General features: G+C 47.3%; 1 protein-coding gene across 1 annotated transcript in view; it reads right to left on the bottom strand.

Moving 5' to 3' along the window:
• Positions 1 to 623: 623 nt before the first annotated feature.
• TMED8 (transmembrane p24 trafficking protein family member 8) overlaps positions 624 to 12,354 on the bottom strand; it is a 31,674-nt gene continuing 19,943 nt past the window's right edge. The window contains exons 4-7 of the mRNA XM_030215072.1: positions 10,601 to 10,733; positions 9,441 to 9,743; positions 6,857 to 7,075; positions 624 to 1,305 (exon numbers count right to left, since the gene is read on the bottom strand). Coding sequence (XP_030070932.1) covers positions 6,858 to 7,075; positions 9,441 to 9,743; positions 10,601 to 10,733 — 654 coding nt within the window. The 3' untranslated portion in view covers positions 624 to 1,305; position 6,857. The remainder of the gene's footprint in view (positions 1,306 to 6,856; positions 7,076 to 9,440; positions 9,744 to 10,600; positions 10,734 to 12,354) is intronic.

The following is a 12,354-nucleotide window of genomic DNA, read 5'->3' as shown; positions in this document are numbered from 1 at the left end:
CTGGCTTTTGTGTCAGCTGGGATCTCCTTGTGGAATGAACTATCTGGCCAGCTTCGTTGATGCTCTGAGCTTAAGCAGTTTAAAAAATCCTTTGAAAACAAAACTGTTTGTTTCTGCGTGTTGGTTAATTATATACGAGTCTGCTGTTTGATGCTGGGTAATGTTTGTGTATTTGTTTTGATTACGTATATTTTTACGGAAACCACCTAGTTATAGGTGGTACATACGTTTTTAAAATAAATAAAATCACTCCCATACTGCACCTGCACTTTTGAAAATCACACTTACGGGCCTGGTTTTCCTCTTCCAAGCAGCTGAAAGCATGTGTGCAATTTTCAGACCCACACTTTACTCAGGTAACAGACTTTAAAAATCATTCTGCACATGTCTTCATGGCATGTAAATATGGGACTGCCTAGGACCTGAAGATTTTCAGCACTCTGGAAGCTTAATGTACTGTACCTAGAAACCAAAAAAACCCAAGATTTGCTGGATTCTGTTTGTACTTTCTGTCACACACAGTTTGAGAGGATTACAAGATCCCAATGAGATTTTCAGTATTTCTTGGTATTGTTTTGTATTCTAAGGAAGAACAGACAAATGAACGAGAACGGGCTGCAAAAAAACAAAAAAGGTGGCTTTAATTTAACACAAACCTAGGCATAGGTGCTGCAACAATATAAATATGAAATTAACAGTAAATTTTATAAATATATTTTACCTCTTAAAACTGTACAGAATGCCATCAAAACAAAGCAACAATACACTTTTTATAATAAAATTCTACAGCATAATGGCAGATTTAAGCATTCAGTTCACACAGACACGCACTGAGAGACTCTCACACGTGATTTTCAAGTCTTAACTTCATAACCTTCTAATGACAAAGAGACAGCGTCACACAGACTATAAAAAATAAAGGTATTCTAAGTGGCCAGCATCGGTCAGTATCCCTGAGTGGAAGGATGTCAGGGCAGGAGACGGAAGGACGCCGACACAGAAGGAATAGCAGCGGTTCTCAGTGATACGTTCTCTACCTTGTGAATGTACTGGAGCAGCTGGGTCAGAGACAAAAGTTTGTTTTTAAGGCAGAGGAACTGGGTTTCCGATTTAAGTCACGGTGCTGGGGCAGTCTGTCAAGCCTCCGTGGTGTGCCACGCTCTAAGGTTAAGATCATACTGGCAGGATATCCAGTGCCCTCATTCCCCACAGGCTGTGTCGGCCAGAGGCTCTATACCCAGGGCCTTCCAGTCCAGACCTCACCATGCAACTAATTAGTGTGCGTGGATGTGGCTGATCCTTCATCTAGAAAGGGAGGAAGGGGACAAACATATAAACAATGAAAACAGGTCCAGACTACAGAATTCATAGAGTACTGACCATTCTCATCTCTGACCAGATGTGGCTGCTGGCAATTACTTTTATTTCTCTGCAATTAAGGATCCTCTGTGCTTATCCCAGGCTTTAACCCTCTGTATCCCAGTACTAAGAACCTCCGAGCCTATCCCAAGCTTTAACCCTCTCTATCCCAGTACTAAGGATCCTCTGTGCTTATCCCGGGCTTTAACCCTCTGTATCCCAGTACTAAGAATCCTCTGAGCCTATTCCGGGCTTTAACCCTCTCTACCCCAGAACTAAGGATCATCTGTGCTTATCCCAGGCTTTAACCCTCTGTATCCCAGTACTAAGAATCCTCCGAGCCTATCTCAAGCTTTAACCCTCTCTACCCCAGTACTAAGGATCCTCTGTGCTTATCCCAGGCTTTAACCCTCTGTATCCCAGTACTAAGAATCCTCCGAGCCTATCCCGGGCTTTAACCCTCTGTATCCCAGTACTAAGAATCCTCTGAGCCTATCCCAAGCTTTAACCCTCTCTACCCCAGTACTAAGGATCCTCTGTGCTTATCCCAGGCTTTAACCCTCTGTATCCCAGTACTAAGAATCCTCCGAGCCTATCCCAAACTTTAACCCTCTCTACCCCAGTACTAAGGATCCTCTGTGCTTATCCCAGGCTTTAACCCTCTGTATCCCAGTACTAAGAATCCTCCGAGCCTATCCCAAGCTTTAACCCTCTCTACCCCAGTACTAAGGATCCTCTGTGCTTATCCCAGGCTTTAACCCTCTGTATCCCAGTACTAAGAATCCTCCGAGCCTATCCCAAGCTTTAACCCTCTCTACCCCAATACTAAGGATCCTCAGCGCTTATCCCAGGCTTTAACCCTCTGTATCCCAGTACTAAGAATCCTCCGAGCCTATCCCAAGCTTTAACCCTCTCTACCCCAGTACTAAGGATCCTCAGCACTTATCCCAGGCTTTAACCCTCTGTATCCCAGTACTAAGAATCCTCCGAGCCTATTCCGGGCTTTAACCCTCTCTACCCCAGAACTAAGGATCATCTGTGCTTATCCCAGGCTTTAACCCTCTGTATCCCAGTACTAAGAATCCTCCGAGCCTATCCCAAGCTTTAACCCTCTCTACCCCAGTACTAAGGATCCTCTGTGCTTATCCCAGGCTTTAACCCTCCATATCCCAGTACTAAGAATCCTCAAAGCCTATCCCGGGCTTTAACCCTCTGTATCCCAGTACTAAGAATCCTCCGAGCCTATCCCAAGCTTTAACCCTCTCTACCCCAGTACTAAGGATCCTCTGTGCTTATCCTAGGCTTTAACCCTCTGTATCCCAGTACTAAGAATCCTCCGAGCCTATCCCAAGCTTTAACCCTCTCTACCCCAGTACTAAGGATCCTCTGTGCTTATCCCGGGCTTTAACCCTCTGTATCCCAGTACTAAGAATCCTCTGAGCCTATTCTGGGCTTTAACCCTCTCTACCTCAGAACTAAGGATCATCTGTGCTTATCCCAGGCTTTAACCCTCCATATCCCAGTACTAAGAATCCTCCAAGCCTATCCCGGGCTTTAACCCTCTGTATCCCAGTACTAAGAATCCTCCGAGCCTATCCCAAGCTTTAACCCTCTCTACCCCAGTACTAAGGATCCTCTGTGCTTATCCCGGGCTTTAACCCTCTGTATCCCAGTACTAAGAATCCTCTGAGCCTATTCTGGGCTTTAACCCTCTGTACCTCAGAACTAAGGATCATCTGTGCTTATCCCAGGCTTTTACCCTCTGTATCCCAGTACTAAGAATCCTCCGAGCCTATCCCAAGCTTTAACCCTCTCTACCCCAGTACTAAGGATCCTCTGTGCTTATCCCAGGCTTTAACCCTCTGTATCCCAGTACTAAGAATCCTCCGAGCCTATCCCAAGCTTTAACCCTCTCTACCCCAGTACTAAGGATCCTCTGTGCTTATCCCAGGCTTTAACCCTCTGTATCCCAGTACTAAGAATCCTCCGAGCCTATCCCAAGCTTTAACCCTCTCTACCCCAGTACTAAGGATCCTCTGTGCTTATCCTAGGCTTTAACCCTCTGTATCCCAGTACTAAGAATCCTCCGAGCCTATCCCAAGCTTTAACCCTCTCTACCCCAGTACTAAGAATCCTCCGAGCCTATCCCTGGCTTTAACCCTCTCTACCCCAGAACTAAGGATCATCTGTGCTTATCCCAGACTTTAACCCCCTCTACCCCAGTACTAAGGATCCTCTGAACGTTTCCCAGGCTTTACCCTTCTCTATCCCAGTACGAAGGATCCTCTGTGCTTATCTCACACTTTACCTCACCCTAACCAGCACTAAAGATCCTTTGTGCTTATCCCAAGCTTTATTCATCTCTACCCAAAACCTCTGTGCTTATCACATAAGAACATAAGAGTTCATACTGGGACAGACCGAAGGTCTATCAAGTCCAGTATCCTGTTTGCAACAGTGGCCAATCCAGGTCACAAGTAGCTGGCAAGATCCCAAAACATTACATTTTATGCTGCTTATCTTAGAAATAAGCAGTGGATTTTTCCAAGTCCATTTTAATAATGACTTATGGACTTTTCTTTCAAAAAATTATCCAAACCCTTTTTAAACCCTGCTAAACTAACTGCTTTTACCACATTCTCTGGCAACAAATTCCAGGGGCGTAGCCAGACCATGAGGTGGGAGGGGGCCAGAGCCCGAGGTGGGGGGGGCGCATTTTGGTCACCGCCTCCCCTCTGCTGCCTCGCCGTGCCCCCTTCGCTGACGTTGTAAATCTTGGATGCAGGGGTCCCTAACTCCTGACAGCTGAAGCATTGCCACCGCAAATACCTTGGCTGGCAGGGTCCCCAACCCCCACCAGCTGAAGACTTCGTAAAGCGCTGGTCTCCGGCGTCGCCACATTGCCTGCCCTGCTCTCCCTTCCCCTCACATCCGGCACGCTTCTTTTAGTGAAACAGAGCATGCTCAATCTCACTAAAAGGAGCGTGCCTGACGTGAGAGGAAGAGAGAGCAGGGCAGGCAATGCAGCGGTGCTGCCGCAGACCAGCGCTGGACGAAGTCTTCATCTAGTGGGGAGTTGGGGACCCCCGCCAGCCAACCAGGGACCCACAGCAAATTTTGGGGGGGGGGGGGCAGTCTCCCATGGCCCCCACCTAGCTATGCCACTGGTTTAATTACTTGTTAAGTAGTACACTACTTAACAGCTTGTGTCCCCCTAGAACTAGTATTTTTGGAAAAAAGTAAACGAGTGATTCATACCTATCTGTTCCGTTCCACTCCACTCAGTATTTTATAGACCTCCAAGATATCTCCCCTCAGCCATTTCTCCTCCAAGCTAAAGAGCCCTAGTCGTTTTCCCCTTTCCTCAAAGGGAAGTCGTCCCATCACCTTTATCATTTTTGTCACCCTTCACTGTGCCTTTTCTAATACCATTGTATCTTTCTTGAGATGCGGAGACCAAAATTGCACACAGTATTCGAAGTGTGCTCATCCCATGGATCGATAAAAAGGCATAACAACATTAATGGCTTTACCCCTCACTACCCAGGTACTAAAGATCATCTGTGCTTATCCCAAAGCATTATCCCTCTCTACCCCATCAAAAAAGGATCCTCTGTACTAAGAAAGCAAATAGAATGTTAGGTATTATTAGGAAAGGGATGGAAAACAAAAATGAGGATATTATAATGCCACTGTATCGGTCCATGGTGTGACTGCACCTAGAGTACTGTGTTCAATTCTGGTTGCCGCACCTCAAAAAAGATATAGTGGAATTAGAAAAGGTGCAGAGAAGGGCAACGAAGATGATTAAGGGGATGGGACGACTTTCCTATGAGGAAAGGATAAAGCGGCTGGGGCTTTTCAGCTTGGAGAAAAGACGGCTGAGGGGAGATATGATAGTGGTCTATAAAATAATGAGTTGAGTGGAAAAGATAGATATGGAGTGTCTGTTTACGCGTTCCAAAAATACTAGGACAAGGGGGCTTGCGATGAAGCTGGAGTGCAGTAAGTTTAAAACAAATAAGAGAAAATTTTTCTTTACTCAGCGCGTAATTCAACTCTTGAATTCATTGCCGGAGAATGTGGTTAAGGCGGTTAGCTTAGCAGAGTATAAGAAAGGTTTGGACGGCTTCCTGAAGGAAAAGGCCATAGAATGTTATTAAATGGACGTAGGGAAAAATCCACTATTCCTGGGACAAGCAGTACAAAATGCTTTGCTCCGTGGATCTTGTCGGGTGATTGTGACCTGGATTGGCCACTGTTGGAGACAGGGTGCTGGGCTAGATGGACCTTTGGTCTGTCCCAGTGTGGCAATGCTTATGCCTTATCCCAGACTTTAACCCTCTCTACCCCAGCACTACAGATGTTGTCCCTTATGAATCCACTTTGACATCAAGAGATGCCCTGTGATGCCTTTCTTGTCCCTCATCAGTTCATCCCCATTTATTGAAGCTCTTCTTTTACTGAGCTCCTGACCTGTTACTGCTCTTCACACCTCCCTGAGATTTTTTAAATTACTTTCCTTTTTTTTAATTTTTTTACTTCTTCTGGAGTTTTTACGCTGTTGCAGATCTTTGTATCATTTCCAAAGAGACAAACCTCTTCTCATAAGTCCTCTGAAAAATGAAAACGGTGAACAGAACTGGACCCAGCCCCGGACTGATTCCTCATTAAAGTGAATTCAGTTTACCGTGACTCACAGATGTCTAACTCAGTCCACTACCAAAGATTCCAGCCCCAAGTTGCTTTTTTTTTTGACCATTGCTCTGAAGCTAGCCTGCAGATATCCTCTGCTCACACTGCCTTGGTTTGTGTTTTTCTACTCAAATGCCAGGCCACCCTTCAGGGGTAGGGTGATTACTGAGGGACCCGGCCCAAGGCCTCCTGCAACCAGTCATAGAATCTATGGCAAGGCAGAATTGGTGTGTAGAGCCTGAGCTCTTTCATTAAAACTTGGGAGTCCATGGGTCAATTTTAGTAGACAATGGAAAAGGTGCCGGTACTCAGTACCCCCTCAAAAAAAAGCCCTGGCTTTGCTTGACCTGTCTCTGCGTTTCTCCTCCCCTCTCTGCCATCACAGAGCCCACTGCCCATATGAGCAAGACACGTCATCCCAGTGTCAGACCATGACAGTCACAGTATTAAGATACTTCCAGCTCACAAAAAGCCCTCTTTCTCTGAGCCCCTGAGAAACAGCTGCTCTGGGCGGTACAGTATTAACTGCAGGAGCTAATGGATATTTGCTGAAGTGACAGTGTTAAGGCCTTCCTAACGTGGTTGCAGGAGATAGTTTACAGGCTATTTATCTTCTTCCACGGACACCTCTTCAGGAGAGCACATGCTGCAGTCCGTCACTTTCAATCCACAAGTGCGGAAGGAGCTAAATTGTTCCCTCACCCAAACATGAGAGCTTGCAGAACCTGCCCTCTTTCCCTCCCTGTTTCAGACGTCCTGTCTACTGCCCTTCTCCCACACCCCTTTCCCTTCCACGTTAGACCTCAGCTGGTGTAGTAGACATGGAAATAGAGCGTCTTGTTGCGAAGCAGAGAGTAAGAGTTGTCAAGCTTCAGAAGGTAGATTCCCTCGCCCGGGTAATCGTGGCTCCCTGCCTGTACTTCCCGGTGACTGTCCCGCCTGAACACAGGCATGATCTCCCCATAGCGAATCCGTAGGCGATTCTTGGAGCCTCTCTCCACGTCTCCCACAGGAACGTGCCCTGCATCCGTAAAAGAAAAAAGGGAAAACATTAAGCAAACTGATGCAATCTCTGGGTTTCAGCTCCTGTAAAGCTAAACGGTACTGAGGCTGCTGCAAAACATTCCCTGACGTCAGAGGCACAGAAAACAGCTACTTATCAATCAAAGTTCCCGGAGATTAAAATAAGGGGAAAATTGACAGGAAGAAGTTAAGACATGCCAGGGCAAATACTCAATCCTTTATAGCATACGACACTCCATTCCAAAACCTGTCCAGCTGAAAACCATCGCAAATACTGAACATCCATCCCAGCCCTCACTCTAGTTATGCTGCCAAAACCCCCCAAAAACAATTCAGCAGTGTTACAGCCTTCTCCGAGTCCTCCTGCTGGGGCCCCAGTGTTTGAAATAAACATAATGGAACAGCATTCTGACACAGAGCTGCCACAGAAAGGTACATGGATAAATCATTATTTGTCTGTTTCTATTCCTCCTTGATATGTAGCAGCCCTGTTCTTTTAGGTGGGACCCATTCACACGCAGTCCTACACTTAGATAACTTCCGCCTGAAATATTATCGCTATCCAGGCCAGGCCTAACCTTATCCTGATATATTTCAATTGCTTTGCTAAATTGATCCATTAGCCAAGTGGAATTTTCAAACAGAAGAACCTGTGGACAGCTTCTGATACCAACTGCACAAGTCTCCTTTCACGGGTAAATCCCACTTCAGTCAGAGACACTGGCTGACTGAGGGAGGGCAGCGCAGTGTGGCTCCAAGTTTGTGCATCGCTGCAGATCATGCGTGTTGTAGCTGGCATTCCTGAGAGTGTGTTTACGCCAAGGCAGGAAGCGGAGATTGCATTTCCAGAGCAACTAGAAAAGCAGTCACAAGTGGCTGCAGGGTCTTCTGCACCCATGGGTACGTTTCCCTTTTGAAAAGACTGGGAGGAGGTTCTCACAGGGTGGAAAACAGCTGCAAGTTAAGTGGTGCTGGCGATATTAATCAAGTTTTGATTTCTTTTTGGACTGTTCTTAAAGAACAATTAACAAAAGTTATTTAATAATTATGGGAAAGCTTGGACAAGTGAAATTATCTAAAAAAAACTGAAAAAGATGGATCAATGAACATTTGCACATCGTTGCTCTTGAAAGTCTGGATTGCAACGTTGATGATGTTGAATTCTGATGATCCTTATAAAAACGTATGAAAATGTGTGAAAGTTTGTCTAGAGTATGCTGAATTATCTATGAAAGTCTTTCTGAAATGACACTTACACAGGAAGTGGCCGTCATCCAGGCTAGGCGGGGTGAACATTCACTCATCTTCAGGACAGCTGAGGTTGCTTAGGCTGCTGTTGGGCGAGTCAGCTTTGCATACGCCATTACATTCCTTATTAATATCTAGGCTGGATTATGGGAATATAGCCAAGATTGGGTGGCAGAGCCGGTGGTGAGAGGCGGGGCTGGTGGTTGGGAGGCGGGGATAGTGCTGGGCAGACTTATACGGTCTGTGCCAGAGCCAGTGGTGGGAGGCGGGGATAGTGCTGGGCAGACTTATACAGTCTGTGCCCCGAAAAAGACAGGTGCAAATCAAGGTAAGGTATACACATGAGTTCATCTTGTTGGGCAGGCAGACTGGATGGACCGTCATCTACTATGTTACTATGTTAGTTTGTTTCTGTCTCTTTTACTAACGTAGGGCGGTTGCCACACACTGAAAAATACAGCTATCTGGCTGCTGGGGAACGTGCATAGGTCTGATCACACCACAACTCTTTATACACAGAATCACTGTACACTAAACATTCAAATTGTTGACTTAAATACATAAGGCACTGTATAGCTAAAACACTTTTGTAGCTGGTATCATTATTAGTACCGTATACTCCAGGACAAATGTGGAGATCAGTGCTAGTGCATAGCAGTGGTGTAGCTACATGGGGCCATGGGGGCCTGGGCCCCCCCTCCCAATTTTTTCTTCTTCTTGGGGGATTTTATGTTTAAATTTATTTATTGAATTTTATATAACAAGTCAAACATTACTTGTTCAGAAATACAGAGTCACATATTTACAGGAAATTAATATAATATTAACAGACTTAATCATAAATCTGAAATTAAATTTTTCTCTCTTTCTTAGACCACAATAATAATTGAGGGAGGCGACAGGTATATAAGGAGAATATCAACATCTTTTACAATATTTCGACTTAACCTGCTTACCAATTTTTCTCAGCTGAAAGTTATTACTTCTCCTAAAGGACTGCTTAGTTTTTTCTGGTCCAAGAAAGCCTGTAGCTGAGATGGTTCTAGGAAAACGTACTTATTCCGACTCGGGGGATTTTTAACTGTATTGTCATAGCATCAGCCTTCAGCACTTACAGTGTGTTTCAATGCCATCCTCGTCCTCCTCTTCCTCATCGCTGGAATCGCTGGCGTGGATGGTGATGGCAGTGCTGGTCACTGGAACCCAATCGAAGTACAGGCCAAAGCCAATGTCGTAATCATCGGTGGCAAACTCCCAGCAGATGCGCTTGCCATCGGGGTGGGTGGGCACCCGGACCGTCACCACTTCTCCCCGTTTCACCACCATCTGTGCGTTCTTCTCCTCAGCCATTTTAACCTTGAACTCTTTTATCTTAGGAGAAGTCCAGGTGGAAGCCGGGGCCAGTGGTGGAGGAGCAGCTGCAGAAGGAGAAGAAGATGGGACTCTTTCAAGTCAGAAGAATTTCATACAAGTGGCCAAACTTTACATCACCCACATAGCCACCATCACTCCTGCTCCTCTAGTCATTTTTATCTTATGCCAGCGCAGCCCAAACCTGATCCTGGAGGCACCCCAGCCAGTCAGATTTTCAGGATACCCACAATGAATATTCATGAGGTAGAGGCAGTGCATGCAAATCTCTCTCATGAATATTCATTGTGGATATCCCTGAAAACCTGACTGGCTGGGGTGCCTCCAGGACCAGGTTTGGGAATCACGTGTATCTTGTTGGGCAGACTGTCATCATCTATGTTACTAGTACTGAGATCCCCACCAAGCTCTGCCATAGACCACCCCCCACGCTGGCTCCTCACTTCTGCCCTACAGCACACCCTGCAGTTGCAATACTAAGACCCCCTCCCCACACACACAGCACTGTCAACGCACCTGCCCTGCAGCCCCCCCTGCTATTCCGATACTCAGATCCCCACACACAGCTCTCTCAGCGCACCTGCCCTGCAGCCCCCCCTGCTATTCCGATACTCAGATCCCCACACACAGCTCTCTCAGCGCACCTGCCCTGCAGCCCCCCCTGCTATTCCGATACTCAGATCCCCACACACAGCTCTCTCAGTGCACCTGCCCTGCAGCCCCCCCTGCTATTCCGATACTCAGATCCCCCCCACACAGCCCTGTCAGTGCACCTCGCTCCTGCCTTGCAGCACCCCCTGGTAGTTCAGTTATGTAGGTCCCTCCCTCCCTCCCAATACACACAACGCTAATTTCCAACGTACAGTCCCATCCTCTTCCACAGTGACGCCCCCCAATGTCTCACCTGTCATCTCATCCTCTGACAATGGCAACACTTCCTGGACGATGTCCACTTTCCCTGTGTGATCAGACTGCATCATAAGGATGTCCCCTGGCACTTTCCGGGCTGAGTGCTGATACCTCCTGAGGCGGGCAGACTGGGTGAAGGAAGCACACAATCAGATGGCACCTGCTCTCTATGACTGGCAACAGTACCCTGCTCTGCAACTCACATCAAGGCCACTTCATTTTGTTAAGATTCAGATCTGTCATTACTAAAGAGGCATAAGAGGAAAAGCTATTTCGGCTAAATCTAGAACCTGTGACCTTTGATGACATCACTAAATGTATCACAAGCACCAAATAATTCCTTTCCCCATCAGGACTGTCCCAAGGATAACAGACTCTAGGCCAGAGGTGTCCAAGCTTGGCCCTCGTCACTTTTGAGTTTTCAGGATTTCCCCAATGAATATGCATACAATGGAGGTGATGCATGCAAATAGATCTCATGCATATTCATTAGGGAAATCTTGAAAACCTGACTGCATCGCGGCCCTCGATTGGCTAACCCTGCTCTAGGCAAACCTTCAGCTCTGAACTTCTCTTCCCCCCAGGCCACCTCATCCCTTACCCTTTCCTAAATCTCACAGGTTGTCAGCATCTCCTCTTCTCCTCTCTAACTGCTCCCCCCCCCATCTTGGCCAGCATCTCTCTTCCTCTTACCTGCTCCTCCCCTGCCCACCATGGCCAGCATCTCCCCTCCGCCTATCTGCTCCTCCCACACACCATGGCCAGCATTTCTCCTCTTCCTCTCTACCTCCTCCTCCCCTGCCACTCTGGCCAGCATCTCCTCTCCTCACCTGCTCCCCCCCATTGTGACCATCTCCCCTCCTCCTCTTTACCTCTCTTCCCCCCCACCATGACAAGCATCTTCCCTCCTCCCCCCCCCCCCCCCCACAGTGGCTAGTATCTCCCCTCCTCCTCTCTAGATGCTCCTCCCACCACAACATGGCCGGTATCTCCTTTCCTTCTCTCTAGTTGCTCATCCCTCCTCACTGTGGCCAGCATCTCCCCTCCCCCTCTCTACCTGCTCCTTCCCGTCACTCTCCTCACACCAACAGTGGCCAGCATCTCCCCTCCTCCCCCATTGTGGCCACCATCTTACTTCCTCCTCTCTACCTGCTCCTCCCCCCTACAGTGGCCAGCATCTCTCCACCTAATCCTCCCCTCCCACCGTGGCTGGCATTTCCCCTCCTCCTCTCTACCTGCTCCTCTCTCCCCCCCCCCAATGTGGTTGGCATTTCCCTTCCTCCTCTCTACCTGCTTCTCCCCCCCCCCCTACCATGGCTGGCATCTCCCCTCCTCCTCTCTACTGTAGGGAACTTGGGGGGGGGAGGGTCAGAACCCTAATGTTTGCATTTTCAAAGCACCCCTCTGAATAATGAAACAAGGGTTACCTGTAAGATTTATTTCATCCCCCCCCCCCCCTAATTATCCTGTGTGCTGTTTTCAATCCTTGCTAACTAGATCAGGCTGCAGGGTGGCCTTGTGAAAATGTGCAAGAACAGCAATGTGACCCACACTCCTCTAGACTAGACTGGACCAAAAAACATGTTTGCGCATTTAGCGTGATTTGTTGGGCAAGCGATGGGAGAAGGGGAAGTGGACCCTTCACTGAGACAGATGTGTGTGGGTGTGGAGACTGTTATAGAAGATCATGGGGAGAGAGGTGCATCATGAGAATGGAAAAAAAACAACTTTTTTTGTCTGTATTTTTGC

This window comes from Microcaecilia unicolor, chromosome 9, assembly GCF_901765095.1.
Source record: "Microcaecilia unicolor chromosome 9, aMicUni1.1, whole genome shotgun sequence".
Classification (NCBI taxonomy): Eukaryota; Metazoa; Chordata; class Amphibia; order Gymnophiona; family Siphonopidae; genus Microcaecilia; species Microcaecilia unicolor.
Note: the sequence above shows the minus strand (reverse complement) of the source record. Positions and strands in the feature narration are given on the sequence as shown.